Here is a 17,003-nt window from a genome sequence, read left to right on the forward strand (position 1 = left end):
TATTGTTAAAATGTTCATCTTTATTACCAATATTTGTTTGTTATTCTTAAAAAAAAAAAAAAAAAGTAACTTTATTGTCATAGTTGTAAGACTATTGAATTTCCTATTTTTATTTGGAAAAATATTGTCTCAGGGTCTCAGCAGTCTTGTTGAGTTTATTTGTATTATTCAGGCCAAAATCTAAGTCATTTTAAATTTGCACGACAAATTATACAAGGAAAAGCAAAAAGTATTGTTAGAATATTTATGTTTCTTTCAATAAAAGTTATAATTGCACCATTTTTACAGTGTTGTTGGGGTTGAGGGGGGCCTGGAAATTTTTCGTCCTCCAAATGGGGGTCCGACAGAAAAAGGCTGAGAACGACTACTCTACAGCCACCCTAAGAAAGATATTTCCATCTGGGTGTTGGAGATAAAGAGTATCGTCTGAGCGTCTTGTATTTAGTGAAAGTGCAAAAAATAAACATTTCCTTAATCGCATGTAGCAATGTGTGAATTAAATATCATTTAAAACATGATAAAAATCAAAAGACAACCTTCACACGTAAAGAGACAGTAGACAAAATTTATCAAGCCATAATAATGCGACAAATTTAGCAAATATGATGCAGGACTTACAGCTCTGGTTTCATATAGAACCATCTTCTGGATCCCACTGATGATACCCGCTGACTGGGGCATTTTTCTTTGTGTGTTATCAAGTCACAACCCAAAATGAATAACACAAGAGCTGCAGAGTGAATGTAGATACGATATCTAAATCAATACATTAAAATAATACTGTATATATAATAGCGAATAGGCTACACATAGTCAACCCTAAATGTTTAAGTAGCTACTAAGCTAGCTACTACCGGTATTTTGTGCAAATTTCTAGTTGAGGTTACGCTCAGTAATTTAGTTACTTACTAACTGCCTTACGGATAATGATATACATATCAACTACCATTCGAAATAACTACTTTTCTTCATTTGTTAATAAATTAAGTCAAGTGTTTCCCGGCTAGCAAACAGAATGGGTGTAGCATGCATTTGTTTTAGTCAGGTGACTGTCATGATACGAGTCGTGTCAGCTGATACGGTGCCTCGCGCGGCCAAAAAGATAGAATGAATTATTAATTTATTTATTTATTTATTTATTTATTTTTACATAATACAATGGATATGGTTCCATCAAAGCGGGAAAAAATTCTTTATAACCATTAATAGACGCAAAAATAATTGTATAGGTAACACTTTAATCAATCTCCCATTCTCTTTCACCGTTCTCTTTAGTTTGGCTGTTACTATGGTTACGCAGCAAGGTAGGGAGGTAGGTTAATTAAGTTACGTTAGCATCAAGGCTAAGTTTTCTGAGCAACAAAAGATGATAAATGGAGTAAAGCAAAACAGAATAATATAAAGAAAGTCCCAAAGTAACGGTGTGTGCACTTCCTGTTAACTTTTGTACTGGAACTTTGACAGGTCATATTATCAGGTTTATGGCAATCAGCTAAGCTAACATGAAGTGACCTGTAGTTAGCTAGTTAACTATGCTTGTTACTCTATACATATATTATTCTGACTGGTCGTTTTTTTCCTGGTGTTTATGTCTCTGTGTACATTTGAAGAAATCTGAAGAAACAAAAATGGAGCCCTTAGTTGACAGTCTAAATGAAGATGATGCAGAGAGGGAGAGCCTTCTTGCCAAACCTACTTGCTTCATTATTATAGGAAGACCGGTAATTCATACACACACAAACACATCTGTATTAGAATACATGGCATACTTTTCATGTAGTATTGATTGCTCTTTGATTTTTTTTTTTTTTTTAATTTTTCAATTATTCATTTGTTACTAATATTCAATTGCTAAACCATACACACATAAATAATAGTCTCTGAAAAATGATTAGACCATCAAAAGTCATCAAAAACAATGGTTATGCAATCAAGTACTAACTCCTGTGTATCATGTGACTAAAACAGACAGAAAAGACAACATGGAATGCCTAAAAGCACTGTTTTTGTCAGTACAATGCCATAGCTATTAATCTAAGAACTTAAGTGATTATCAAGAAAGTGGTTATCAAGAAAATCATGGAAAATGGCATGATATCAGCTCTGAAATTAAACTCTTAAGAGCTATTTTTGTTGTTATCATTATATTTGTCCAAACAAATGTATCTTTAATTGTTGCAGGCATTAAAATAAACAAGAAATTGATCAAAACAAGGGTGGTCTAATATTTTTTTCCGCCGCTGTATGTTTGCATGTAATTGCCATGTCACAATAGTGTGTCTTCTACAAAATGAGCTTTGGTTACAGTTGACTGAAAAACTTGTGTTCAATACATTAGAGTTCAACTAAAAGTTTGCAATTATGACAGGGTGTTGGCAAATCCACCTTGGCTCAAAAAATTGCAGAGTCTTGGAAATGCATCTTGATAGATGGTAAGTGTGTCATCTGTATTTTTTTTTCTAAGCCAGGTTGAGGCCTGTTGTGACTGAGGTGTTTTTCATATCTCATAATATTTCAGATACTGATCTGATCAACTCACACATCCAAAATAAAACAAAGCAAGGGGCAGAAGTAGGTGTAGTTTTCTTTATAAAGCACAGAGTGAATTGTCCTTTCTATGACATGTGCATTTACCATAGCTTTATTATTATTACCTTCTTAGCTCTTGGACCTCTTAAATGAAGGGAGAAGTATACCAGAAGACACGGTTCTCGAGTTAATACTTGCCAAACTTAACTCACCTGAGGTGGAGCACTATGGTAAATCATTTAACTTAAGAGTTTATGTGTTCTGTATTAGTACAATAGTAATGTTTGTAAATTACCTTAAAATGACCTATCATAACTGCTGATTGTGCATTGTACTTTCACAGGAAGCTGCATTTGTACATGTTAATAAAGATGTTCTGCTGTTGCTGTGTTACAGGCTATGTACTGAGCTGTTTGCCATTCATGTCAGAGGAGTGTATGAAGATTCACGAGCAGATTGAGCTAATCAAAAACCTGAAGTTGACGCCTGATTTTATCATCAATATCAGGGTTATCCACATGTTCATTAATAGAACTTTAGAACTGTATTTTTTGTTTCATATGCTGTATAGTTTTTGAAAAAGTATTATAAGGTAGTTAAAATCTTTTCATTTAACATGATAACTTTAACATGTACATCCTCAAAGTCATTTTTTGGTTGGTTTGATAAAGATTACTCAATGTGTGTCTTATCCAGGTTTTAACTTAACCATATTCCATTCTCTCACCAGTGTACAGACAAAGACTTGATCCAGAGGCTGTCAGGTCAGAAGCAGCACCCAGAAACAGGTCGGTTATACAACAGGGATCAGTGGAAGCGTGAGGAAGTATACAACAAAAAGACAGAGAGCACTGGTGAAGAAGTGGAGGATGAAGAAGAACAGGTATGGCAAGAGAACAAAAAAAAACATCTCTAGCCATTTAATTTGACCTTTTCTGTCATTTGTCAGAGCAAAGTCATTAAATTTTCCAACTTTGATTGATACGTAAAATGTTTTTTTTTTTTTTACCTTTTTCTTACAGGTAGTGGAAGAGGAAATCCAAAAGGAAAGTGTTGACCAAATGGTGTGGACACCAGAAAATTTATCGCAAAATGTTTCACTTAAAATCAGCATCTATAAAGATACCATGCTTAGACCCTTGGAGGTGAGTTACAGAATATTCATGATACTGAAAACTTAATTATACACACTATACATAATGCAGTTCATCATGTCATCCAGTGTTGCCTTTTGAATAGAGAATTGTAATTGATCTTTCCAAAACAAAATACAATGAGAAAAGCTGAATTGGTTCAAGACTGTGATTTAAAATTTTGGTCTAAATTAATTAAAAACTCTTCAGGTAAATATAAACTAGTAAGTTGTATCTTTTAGGATTACATGACAAACCACAACCCTCTCTATCGTTTGAATCTGGATGGGAACAACACACCTGATGAGCTACACTCAGTAAGACACAAACAAATGAACCTAGAAGAAATAAAGACTGTACACTGTAAATAATAATGATTATTCATGCATAAAATTACCTGTTGTATCTGTAGTCTGTAATGGCTCGTCTTGGATCCATGGCTGTCAATCGTGTCTCAGTTCCCATCCTCCTCCGTGAGAATGATGAAGATGAACTGCCAGAAGAGAGGGTCTGTCATCATTAAGCATACTTATAATTTTTTATATTAAAATACTTATTCATGTGAAAGGGTAAAAACAAATTTAAAACAATTTCCCAAACATATTTTAAATTATGCACAGATCTTCTTATGTGTCCACTCAGTTCAACTACATGTATCTTTTGCAGGAGGACCTTCTGAGAATCATGTCCTCCTCCAGGACAGTGGCCCCTGGGTTTAGGTGGAAAAGAAGTCGCTGGGGTCAAGCCTGCCCAGTGGCTCTTATGGAAGGCAAGCTCACTATAGGCAGGCCAGAACTATCTGTAGGGTGAGTGCTCTTCATTAGCCTATAGTCAAGGGAATTATCTGCAATATCTTCAAATGACACTGGGTAACTATCAAATAATTCCCAAATCAATCTCAACAGATTCCAGGACAAACTGTACTTCCTTTCTTCTAAAGAGGCCTACCAGAAGTTTGTCACAAATCCTAGGCGGTACTTAGTGCCTCCAATGCCCAGGCCCCCATGCAGGGTTTCTATCATCGGCCCCTCACAGTCAGGGAAAAGTACCCTGTGTAAGCTGCTCACACAGCATTACGGTGCAGTGATATTGGATATGGAAGAAATGGTGCAGCCAGTTTTGGACAAAGTGGAGCAGGAGAGACTTGACAAAATCAAGGAGGAGACCACAATGGCTGCTTTAGAAGCAGTCAAGGCAAAGCTGGAGGTGGATGGTGGAAAAAACTCAGGTAAGATGAACTTAGTTTGGTTCACGGTGATAATTGAACACTTTATCTTGAATATACAAACAGTGTTAATTATTATCTATGTGTAACTGTAACATTAAATATGCTGCCATATGGAATTAATTATTTACTTTTTTCGGTAATTAGATGAAACCAGCTCCATAGAAGGTAATACAATAAAATTACTATTTATATCTTTTTGCCACAGAAGCACATGCAGATGTTGTGGACACAAAAATGACACATACAGTGTAATCCAGTGTAGGAAATTACATAATGTGCAAATGTATTTCACTGTTCTAAGTGACGGAAGACCATCCAGAAGTGAAGGCGATGGTGCTTACTACTCTAGAAGAAGCTAAACATATGAGCACATCACCCCTTGGCCTGTATGCTGATGTATTGGAGAAACGCATAAAAGAGGTTAGTTAAAATCTGAAACATGGCAGCTTGACTGCTATATATTCACACAAATTTTTCAATCCTACACAAATTCTAAGTGTTTTTACATGAAAATGAGTACATCACACAGTACTCCTACAATCTTAATAAGCATTATTTGATTTTCATGACAAATGATATTTACAGACTGCATATTGTGTAGTCTGTAACACAGTTGTTGACTAAGCATTTGATTGAACAGATTGAAGCAGCAGACGCTGATGCAGATGTCAAGACTGGCTGGGTGCTTGACAACTTTCCCAAGAACTTTTCCCAAATGGAGGCCTTACAGCAAGCTGAAATCCTACCAGATATCCTCTTCTGCCTCAGCGATAGTGATGGAACTCAGGGTAGGAAACACAGTCTGACATTTTGGGCCTCAGATTCAAAATTCACAAACTTGTTACAAACTCATTGTTGCACTTCACTGTGTTTGACAGTATTGAAAAGGTTGTATGAGAAGAATAAAGACAGTGTGGATAAAGCAGTCAGAGAGCGGCTACAGAAGCAGCATTCTGAAGAGGAGAAAGAGTCCTTGTGAGTACACGTGAAATAAGGCTGTAAACATTTTTTTTTTTTCAAACCTATGTTGTGTTTTTATCAGCTTTTTTGTTCAATCTCTATTCTTTTTAGAAACCATGAGAAGCAAGCAGAGGAAGAAGATAAGCCTTCAGAATTACATTCAACTCTAGAGACAGTTATTGAAGAAACTGAAGGTATTAATTGCCCTTAAATCTAACTGCCTGCAAGACTGCTCCCCTTGGCCTTGTAATATCTAATGAGCACAGGTTGATTATGGTAATTTTCATTTGCAGAAAAACCTGACATTGAGAGCCCTACACATCCAGAGACAATTAAAATGGGAGGTGAGACATGAACAGATTTGTCAAATGTAAAATGTTAAATGCTATTTTTTTTACATTCAGTCGCGGAAAAAATGATTAGACCATCAAAAGTCATCAAAAACAATGGTTAGGCAATCAAGTACTAACTCCTGTGTGTATCATGTGACTAAAACAGACAGAAAAGAAAACATGGAATGCCTGAAAGCACTGTTTTTGTCAGTACAATGCCATAGATATTGATGTAAGAACTGAAGTGATTTGGTTATTATCAAGAAAACTATGGAAAATGGATAGATATTAGCTCTGAAATTAAACTCTTATGAACTATTTTTGTTGTTATCATTATATTTGTCCAAACAAATGTACCTTTAGTTGTACCAGGCATTAAAATGAACAAGAAGTTGAAGAAAACAAGGGTGGGCTAATATTTTTTTCCGTGACTGTAAAATAAGAAAATTCATGTGTTGTTTTTGCAACTGCCTCAGCTGCTGCATTAATTTGAAAACGACTTTTGTTTTTCCCAACTGTCATCTGTTCTTCTGTGTAGCTGAAGTTATAGAGCAGCCTGACAACTGGGACTTAGGTTATCCAGATGGTCCAGAAATGAATGTGTACAAACAACAACTGCAGCAGTTTGAGACAGAATGGAACCAAATGCAGTCCATTTTAACTATTAGCCATCCAGTTTTGGAAATCAATGGCAAGAGCCCAGAAGAACTACTGGAAGAGATGACCTTTGAGATGGAAAGTAAGTGTAGTCTCAAAGAGTCCCTTATTTTTCCAAGTGAGGAAGAAACATGTTTCGTTACATACCATATAACATAATTCATCTTCAGACCCGTTCAGGTATGCATCCCGGGAGCTGTCAGCCACAGACCTAGATGAAGAGGTGGAAGCCTTTGCTGAGATGGAGAAAGAAGAGGAAGACAGTGTTGACAATGAAACAGCAGAGGAAGATGAGGTTAGTGAAAAAAGAAACCTTTTAACTGTGACTCTCTTTACCTATAATTTCATCTGACACATAATATTAAAACTTCAGCAGGCTGATTTTACTTTATAAGAATAATGTATGTACAGATCCATGTAAACCCTTGGTTCATGCTACACACTTTAGATGTTCGCTGTTCATCTTATACAGGGGAAAAGGGTTTCCAGAAGGAAAGAATAGAATGGGAAATATACTTATTATTTCCCTTTAACTCTATTGTAGGTTACCGTGTATATTTCTACTGTTTCTGTCAATGCTTCCCTCTATGAGTATGTTTTTGTTTATTTTTCTTTACATATATAGAAATTATATACATGATGTAAAATGCTGATAAGATAATGCTGACTGAAAATAATAAAATGATATTTACAAAAAATTAAAAATAAAAATTTCAACAGAAAACATGAATACATTTATTTAATTTTTCATAGACATCCTATTCCCTCCCTGCTGACCCCTTTCATTTTGTATTCTCCATTTTAGGTGGCCCCAACAGCTAAGAGATTACTGGGTGACACTTCTCATTTCTGCCCTGTGGCCTTAAAAATGAACAAAGTCCTGGTTCCCACTGCAAATGAAGTTGCAGCCAAGTACCGAGAGAAAACATACTACTTCTCCAGCCAAGAAGCTATGGATAGATTCCTTCAAATGCCAGAACAATTTGTTGCACAAACAGAGCCTTTAAAGGTAAAAAAATGATATAAGAAACAACAAAAACCGTATTGTAGGATCAATAATAAACCCTAACATGGTCTCTATCTGCCTTCATGGAAGCCTCCAGCCTTGCGTATCTTTTTGCTGGGCACCCGAGGATCAGGGAAAACCACTAACGGGGAATGGCTTGCCCGTGAGCTTGGTCTCTTCTACATTCAGTTCAGGGAGCAGCTCCAGATACTCCTCATGGCTAAGACAAAGAAGCAGGTTCCTTATTCTGATGAAGTGGAGGAGTCTTCAGAAGATCCTTCTGAAGATCTGGACGCTCTAATAAAGGAAGCCAGGGGCGAGGATGAGAATGAAACTGATGCTACCTCTGACAACATGCATGACACAGAGGTCAGTTTGTTAATATTATGGTACCTGAAATTATTTTTCAGAGTTTTTACAATCACAAATCAGAAAAAAGCAGGGACAGTATGGAAAGTGTAAATTGAAAAAAAGAGATTTACCTTGAGCAGAGCACCATATTTTTCATGTATTGTTTGATTAATGACTGTTACGCAAACCTGTTATACGTTCCAGAAATGTTGAAATGGGCAACTTTGGGGCTAAAATCAGTTAAAATAATTAAATGTGTTTCTGTATAAAGGGTGAGAGCATAAATCTAAGCTGAACACCTATGAGTGACGATCTCTGAGACACCATTGAATCAAACACTGTTATTCATCTGAGGTCAGAGGTATCTGGGATGAACCATCACATTTGAATCAGTAGCCAGGGCCTGTAAAGGTCATTTGAACATCTGTGATGCACCATTAATACTGAAAATTACATTGAAATTTTGGAGCAATAAATGCTGCTTTCGAGATTTTCCAAGGGATAGTCACATATATTTCAACAAGACAAAGGCCTGGCTGAGGAAGAAGAGGGTGTACTTACTGGTCTGATCTGCTTGCTGTCCTTATTTGTCCGTAGCAGAGAAGAACCCACCCCTGCTGTTGCACACCTTAACAAGAAATTATGTGTACAACACGTCATTGCTTGGTGTCTTCAGTCCCTAAACATCTTTTAACTGTGTCATCACGAAATGATAAATGCTTTACTTTCTCAACTTTTTTGGCCTGCGTTGCCGATTCTGCTGTTTCATTTTGAGGTTAATACAGGTCAGACATAATTGAATGATAATTTTATTTGATTTAACATACCATGCCAAATTTTTCTGGTTTTATTAAACCTTTACTGGGTGAATTATAATATTTTTACTTGGTAAAGAAGATATTCTTAGTGTGTATCTGCTTTTGTCTTTGAACAGGAGGAAGTTGAACTGACTGATGAGGAAAAAGACATTAAAGCCTACCTGTCTGATGGAGAACCACTGACTCCACAGATACTGGATAAGGTCATCACACCCTATTGGAAACAAGAGCCGTATATGTAAGTGTATGCATAACAACATATAAATGCGCATATCCACATATCCATGCAAATATTATCCACTGCGTACAGTATAATAGTATGTATCCTATATTGTAGCTGTAGTTTATTTTGTGAACACAAGTCATTTGTTCATCTTAAGAAAACTGTGCCTTGTAGGTCTACAGGCTTTATCTTGGAGGGCTTCCCTCACAACACTGATGAGGTGGAGTACATATTGCTGAAACAGCTCTTTCCTGACATTGTGATTGTAATGGGTGTGGACGTCACAGATGTTCAGAAACGTTTGTTGCCGAGATACCTGAAGGTTTGGCATGAGCACTGTAACCACCGTCAAGGTCAGCTGAACCTCCTTCGAGATCTGCGTCAAAAGACTCGGGTAATCTAGAGAAAACTTCATAGTATGATATTTCTGCAAAAAATATCACCACGACAGAAGTTTGTGGTAATATCTGCCACAGCTGATATACATGTATGTAGAAAAAAACATTTTCTAAGCTTCTATGAATAAGTAAATCAACGTTCTTTGGTTTGCACAGGAAGAGAACATTGCTAAGAGAAGGGCTGAACTCATGGCAGAACTTGGCACAAAGGCTGCAAAGGTAATCCCACTTATATAACTGTTGTCCAGGCTTCATCACTGATTAACCACCTACTATCCCCCATCATCTTGTGTTGTAGTTGGGGAGCGATGACGACGATGATGAAGACGAACATGCTAAAAACATAGAGGATGAGATTGAGGCTTTGCTTGAGGAGGAGTTCCCTCCAGAAGAGAGTACTGAAGACACAGATAATGAGGAAACTGAGGAGGCAGCTACTGAGAGGCTGGAGAATGACATAGAAAAGCGCTTTGTGACAGATGAAAACAACCTCATAAATGTGACGGTACAGGCACACTGTCTCATGACAGCAATTAATTAGGCAGATATGCACATTTACTGTGTCACATGCACACTTTACCATTAGTCACTACTGTTATCAGTGTGTACGTTACTTATACTAACATATTTTGCTTTTTGCACTCTATTATCAGGAGCTACTGAGTGAACAAAACATACCCAAGGTGACAGTCACTGCATCCCGCAAGCTACGGCTTGTGCGCCAAAAGCTACTCCATAAAATCCAGCCTCTTCTGACCAACAGGGAATCACTTTTCCAACACAGTCAACCAATCTCATACAGTCTGGCACATAAGCTCCTGTTTTCCACTTACAAATTCCACAGCGCCTTTGGATACTGGGATCCTGTCAAGGTGGGAAAGACACAAAAATTAATGCAACTTCCTCTCCAAATCAGCATCTTTAAAATCTGTCCATCATTGTTATAACTTGTATTACAAAAGTTATTAACCTTACCAATGAGTAAGCAGTTTGTTTTATTTTATATCCTTCTGGAAAGACAAAACCTCATCTAATAAAATCTATTGTAGACAGTAGATAACAGCAAAGCTAAAGAGACACCACTGAATGCATCCAGCAAAATTTGTAAAAGGTTAAGTCAGACTACATTATGCTTTCTATTACGTTTCAGAAGTCTGATATTTTAGAAACATTACAAAAAAGACAGAGTTTTCTGAACTTTTTACAGACATTTATTAACCCATAAAGACCCAAACAGCAACTGGTGACCAAAATCATCTACTGATCTAAAATGTTTAATATATGTTAATCAACTAATCCTATCAATACATATAAATATTTGGTATAAAATGCAGTTTGTCATCTTTTCATGGTCATCAGATATGACCTATTTGGACATTCAGAGGCTCTGTAGTGAACGTGGAAACACTGTCATCTTCTACATTGACTCATCAGTAAAACCCATGGAGTCTTACAAATAACAGTCGTTGTAGACGCTTATTTTTGTGTTGAGTTATTGATATCTTTGCTTAAAAAGACAGTTTTTTTCAGTTTTCTTTGTTTTTTAACATAAAAACCCTCAACTTTAATCTGAGCTTTAATGAACATCTACATGATCAGTGAATTAAATACAGGAAAATACATGATTTTCACTGAAAAAATACCAAATACAGGGGATAATATTAAAATAAAGGATGATAAATCAATTAATAAATGTTAAATTTGGAGGAAAAGTTGTTTGGGAACTGCCACAAAAGTAGCACTAGGTCTTTATGGGTTAATATTATCATTCAGCTGGACCCTGTACATGGTGCATCAGTCCAAGTAGGTAAAACCATGGTGTTCTATGTACCATCTTCATTCTAGATCCTGTTTATTTGGATAAAATTGTGTAGTAACCGGCTGATTTTCCTGCTGTTTTTTTTGTTTTGTTTTGTTTTAGTCAATGTTGCATCGTTCATTATAGTTTTTATTCTTTTCATTTTCTTGAAAACTGTCCTATTTATTTCACTCAGGTTCAGTGCCATTGTAACCTTGTTCTGTGCTGCAATATACAGTCGCGAACAAAATGATTAGACCATCAAAAGTCATCAAAAACAATGGTTATGCAATCAAGTACTAACTCCTGTGTGTATCATGTGACTAAAACAGACAGAAAAGAAAACATTGAATGCTTAAAAGCACTGTTTTTGTCAGTACAATGCCATAGCTATTGATGGAAGAACTGAAGATTTTGGTTATTATCAAGAAAACCATGGAAAATGGATAGATATCAGCTCTGAAATTAAACTCTTATGAGCTATTTTTGTTGTTATCATTATGTTTGTCCACACAAATGTACCTTTAGTTGTACCAGGCATTAAAATGAACAAGAAATGGAAGAAAACAAGGGGTGGTCTAATAATTTTTTCCTTGACTGTATATAAGCAGAACTGACTCTTTCTCCTTTCTGCAGTTATACAAAGAAAGAGACTTAATTCATCCTCTGCAGTGGTCTCTCAATACTACATACCCACTGCTCTTCAATCAGTACATCTACTTCTTTGGATCTAAGGAGAACCGCAACACATTTATGCTGAATCCCTTGAAGTACCTTCGGCAACCCAAACCCACCTTGCCCCTCCCTGTTAAACTGGCTGTCATTGGACCACCTAAATCTGGGAAAACCACAGGTAAGTCAGCTCTCTTTTCTTTCTGTTTTCATGTCATTCTCGGTATTCATCATTCCATCTTTGAACAGTTGCACAGATGTTTGCTGAGAAGTATGGCCTGGCTCGGCTGTCCATTGGAGGGGTTATACGTACGGTCCTTAACACTCAGGAGCACAGCGATCTGGCCACGCAGATAAAAAAGCACCTTTCCCAGGGCCTTGTTGTACCCGATGAACTAGCCATTCAGTGTCTGGAGGTGGCGCTCATGAGCTCAGTCTGCAATATTCAAGGGTAACACAATGATGTTTTCTGTTCATCTTTTTACCACTCTTCTTCCAAGTCTTTAAATAACAAAAATATAGTTCATATAATATATTACAATATATAATATTAAATTATACTGGAAAAACAGTGCATTTTCTTAAATAAAATGCAATCTTAGAGGGAATGTGTAGAAAAGTTACATATATAATTACAAATATTACGATTGCAACTTTTGTGTCAGTATTGAGTAAAATGGTGTTTGACGAATTTAGCAGTTTACACATACTGTAGTTTAACCCATACACACCTAAACATCCACCATTTACCAAAATCATCTACTGATATAACTGTTTAATTCCTGTTGATCCACTAATCCTATCAATACATGTAAATAATTGGTGTAAAATACGGTTTGTCATCTTTTCATGGTCATCAGATATGACCCATTTGGATGTTTAGAGGCTCCGTAGTTACCATGGAAACACCGTCATCTTCTACAACATTGATTCACCGGTAAAACCCATGGAGTTGGATCAATGACAGTGGATGGAGACACTGGATTTATGTTCAGTTAATGATAGATTTTGCTGAAAAAGTCACTTTTTCTTCACTTTTCTCTATTATTGATATATTAACCCTCAACTTCACTCTGAGCTTTTATGAACACCTACATGATCAGATAATTAAATGTTGGAAAATACCTGATTTTCACAGAAAGAAACGCAAAATACGGAAGACAATATTACAATAAATGGTAATGAACCACTTAAGGACGGTTAAATATAGAGAAAAATTCATTTGGAACTGTCACAAATGTCACACTGGGTCCTTATGGGTTAAGTGTACTTTTATGAGACATTATTTGAGTTGTGTCATAGCACTCAGCACAACCTGTGAGACTGACCAGCTGTGACCAGCTATTTGATTTAGATGATCAGCAGTCGTTAAACAATCTGATAATAATACTGACTCAATTTTTCATATTCTTATAAACATTTGTGCATATATTCTCTATTCTACACAATATGTTTTGTCAGTACACAGCGTTTTTTATTGAAGGATCAGAATATTTCACTTCTCTGAGTTAAAACCACATAATGGAGGTCTCAATTTTAACATTAGTTTAAGAATTCAACACAATTTGTATTAGTTCACATCATTTCATTGAGTGTAAATTCAGTGTTTTTCAGAAAGTATTTACCTGTTTTGCTTTATAGGTATGTTTTAGATGGTTTTCCAATGACATTAAAGCAGGCAGAGCTCATGGAGTCTCTGAGCATCATCCCCATGGTTGTAGCTGAGCTGGACCTTGACACAGTGGAAGTGCTGAAGAGAGGTCTTGTGGACAAAATGAAGCCCAAAAAGTAAGAGCACACATACATAACTGCCTTTTTCCGCTTGTACTGGTAAGAGTACAAGTGAGAAAGTTTCCCCAACATTAATACAAAGTTAAATTCTTACCATTGCAGACCTCACCTGATGCACGACAGCTCTGAGATCCTCCACATTCGCAACTCCTGTTTCAAGCAGGAGGCGGAATATATAAGGAGACACTTCCAGCGACAATTTAAAAACTGGATCCTGCTTGATGCACTAAAGAGCAAATGGTGGATCTGGAACAGCATTTTGAGGGAGGTCAGCATTAGTATGAAATATATCCACAGCTACCTGGAGAAGACCCAGAATGGTAAGTTCAAAGGGTGGAACTGAATATACTGTACATATTTAGCAGCAAGCAAAGTGCTGAATCTTTATCATAAATGTGCTTACAATAATAATAATAATAATAATAACAATAATACTTTTTATTTGTATAGCGCTTTTCATGGTACTTAAAGACACTTTACATACAGCAGATAAAAACAGAAACATAAAATTAAAACACACATAAAATACTGTTACGGAATATATTGAAGTATAATTATCAACTCATGCAGCCTAGTAACATGTGTAAATGCAACAATGTAGTGTATCTGAAATCAAAGATCCATCTAGAGTCGACGAGACGGTACGGATGTCATATATTAATTCTTTCACCTCATACATTTTGATTTTTAGGGCAAGCAGCCTGCATCAACAGGATGTGCATCACCCCCAAGGAGCTACAGCATCAGCTCGGAGAGTTTGGCTACTATTGCCCTGTCTGCCTGGCTCTAGATTGCCATCTAATGGACTGCTCAGAAACTGCAGACTTGACTCATGCTGCTGTATACAGGAGACGCTATTACAAAATGTGTAGCAAAGTGCACTTAGCGGTCAGTGTACTGGAGATTTATTTATAACAGACACTTAAATATATGGTCAGACGCACAGATTAATGTTTAAAGTAAATCCAGTTTATTCATGATTTCAGTGCCAGTTGAATTTCACTATTGATGCATTATATAATCACATGTAACATTTTCATGTTGCCCTCTCAACTTCAGCAATTCCTGACTACTCCAGATCAGTTTGTGGCCCCTGACTGCCCACACACTCTCCCACAACCCCACCTGCTGCCGAGAAAGCTAACTGAGGTCGAACTGAAGAACAGGTTCCCACAGCAAGTCGAGATGAGAGGTTTCTGCCCTGTCACATATTTGGATGGGAAACAGAGGTATACTACTGATTTTAATTAAGTTTGGAACTGCTTCTAAGAACTTCTCTCTTGTTTTGAAAATCACATTAAAAAGGCACACACAGTTCAGCTCCATATTGCGAAACTGAAGAAAACATACTTGAATGGTTAGTGTTTGTTTTTTATGAGAAAATATTCTTTGTAGGTATGAAGCCCTGGTTCGGGGAAACATGCAGTATGCTGTGGAATACAGAGAACGGATCTATATTTTTGAGACCAAGCAGAAACAGGACAAATTTCTGAGGTGAAGAGCTTTCTTTGTATATTTCGGAAATGCTTGTCAGTTGCTGATGTTTTCACAGGGACTGTTCGGTCATGCAAATAACTATTATTCAAATTTGAGTCTTCACAAGTTTGTGCTGTTCTGCTGAGTATCAGTCTACTGAATGAAACTTTATGTCATAACATGATCTCTTAAGGCTTCCTGAAATCTACTGGGACCAGAAGCTCCCCAATAAAGTTCCTCCTCTTTGTGAACCTGTACCCCTCACCTCTCTCCCAACACTGGGCTACTTGGAGCAGGTCAGACCCACTCCCATGTAGCATTGTATCTTGTAGCAGCACTGTCTGTAGACATTTTGCAACAGTATATGTTTTTGTGTTTTTATTTCAGGGTGTGGCGGTGTCAGTCATTAAAGCCATGACAGCTGTTGGATGCCTCAAACCAAAGTATCCTTTCCTCAGTATACAAAGATCTGCCCTGCTCTATGTGGCCTACTATCTAAAAGGTAAGCAAAATGTGAAGAATTAATTTCATAATAAAACATCACTATAAAACAAATAAACTGTTTTTTCTTGAGGTTACGAATACACATTTTTACATGCTTAACTGCTGATCAAGTAGAAATGTAGTTGCACTTCATTATCACTGTCAGTTCTTTTACTTAATCAGTTTTGTTGTTGTTTTTTTTTAACAGCTTTCAACCCCAAGAGCACAGATTACACTCGCCAGAAGTACAAGAAGAAGCTGGCCATGTTTGAGGAGAACTGTGCGCTTATACCTTACCTGATCTCAGCAATGCAGGGAAACTACAGACCTCCCAGCGAACGTCCCATTGACTTTGAATTTAAACTGAACAGGTTCTTGGCCTTGGGAGACGGGAGAGAAAAACAGTGATTTAGCTGTGTTAAAATCTAAGCTTTACTCTATTTTATATTATTTGTGTTTATTTGACAGCGTGCTGTCTTTAATAAAGTATCTGCCATTACCATGACTAAAGATTTTCTTAACTCATATGTTTAATTAATTTATTTTAATTGACTGCTTTTATGGTAACAGCATTGCAAAAAATGATGAAATAAACAGAAGGGACACATTATATCCCCCTGAGACCCAGCAAAGTAAAGGTTCCTGATTATTACATTAAATAATTGGCTTGGGTGAAAACAACATGCCATTTTCATGAAACTATGTGTGTACTTAGTGACTAAACGAGTATTTTTCGTTTTTTTTTTTCTAGTGTCCTATTTACACCTATAAGTTCACTTTAAAGTTAGTGCAATCAAGAAAACTAAACTAATTTGGGTTCCTTTTTTCTATTATAATTTTTATTTATTTTATTGGCACAGAGCAATTTACAGAACAAGAATGGGAAAATGTTACAGATGAGTAAAACAGAAATACATTAGGAGACATGGAATGATGAAACACAACTATTGAAAATATCTGAAACAAAATAAACAAAAAGACTAAGACATTTGAAGTGTTAATGAAAATAGAGAAGCAGAAAAAAGTAACAACAAATCTGACTGGACAATAAGAGCACTAAAACTAAGGCAAGATACATTTAAAACAACAAGATTAATTTGGGTTCATGATAATACACACTTACTTCCGGGTTTGGTATCACAGCTCTC

At 36.4% G+C, this 17,003-nt stretch overlaps 2 protein-coding genes across 2 annotated transcripts in view; one reads left to right on the top strand and one right to left on the bottom strand.

Annotated features, from left to right (window-relative positions):
- The window catches only part of fig4a (FIG4 phosphoinositide 5-phosphatase a), a 91,735-nt gene extending 91,054 nt beyond the window's left edge, over positions 1 to 681 (bottom strand). Inside the window, exon 1 of the mRNA XM_030127869.1 lies at positions 619 to 681. Within this exon, the coding sequence (XP_029983729.1) occupies positions 619 to 681 (63 nt within the window). The remainder of the gene's footprint in view (positions 1 to 618) is intronic.
- A 676-nt stretch (positions 682 to 1,357) lies between these two features.
- Positions 1,358 to 16,453, top strand: ak9 (adenylate kinase 9). Its single transcript, XM_030127788.1, has 37 exons — positions 1,358 to 1,421; positions 1,611 to 1,721; positions 2,369 to 2,432; positions 2,519 to 2,571; positions 2,663 to 2,759; positions 2,926 to 3,038; positions 3,260 to 3,412; positions 3,552 to 3,674; positions 3,905 to 3,979; positions 4,075 to 4,170; positions 4,329 to 4,468; positions 4,568 to 4,890; positions 5,035 to 5,055; positions 5,192 to 5,310; positions 5,531 to 5,678; positions 5,769 to 5,865; positions 5,962 to 6,044; positions 6,144 to 6,194; positions 6,721 to 6,921; positions 7,010 to 7,134; positions 7,645 to 7,848; positions 7,936 to 8,214; positions 9,131 to 9,252; positions 9,412 to 9,631; positions 9,792 to 9,854; positions 9,934 to 10,140; positions 10,289 to 10,507; positions 12,070 to 12,286; positions 12,355 to 12,556; positions 13,747 to 13,893; positions 13,999 to 14,216; positions 14,588 to 14,784; positions 14,956 to 15,125; positions 15,292 to 15,390; positions 15,566 to 15,668; positions 15,760 to 15,874; positions 16,064 to 16,453. The coding sequence occupies exons 2-37, from the start codon at positions 1,629 to 1,631 to the stop codon at positions 16,261 to 16,263; spliced, it is 5,157 nt and encodes a 1,718-aa protein (XP_029983648.1). The 5' UTR covers positions 1,358 to 1,421; positions 1,611 to 1,628; the 3' UTR covers positions 16,264 to 16,453.
- Positions 16,454 to 17,003: the final 550 nt, after the last annotated feature.

Source organism: Sphaeramia orbicularis, chromosome 24 (genome assembly GCF_902148855.1).
Source record: "Sphaeramia orbicularis chromosome 24, fSphaOr1.1, whole genome shotgun sequence".
Taxonomy (NCBI): Eukaryota; Metazoa; Chordata; class Actinopteri; order Kurtiformes; family Apogonidae; genus Sphaeramia; species Sphaeramia orbicularis.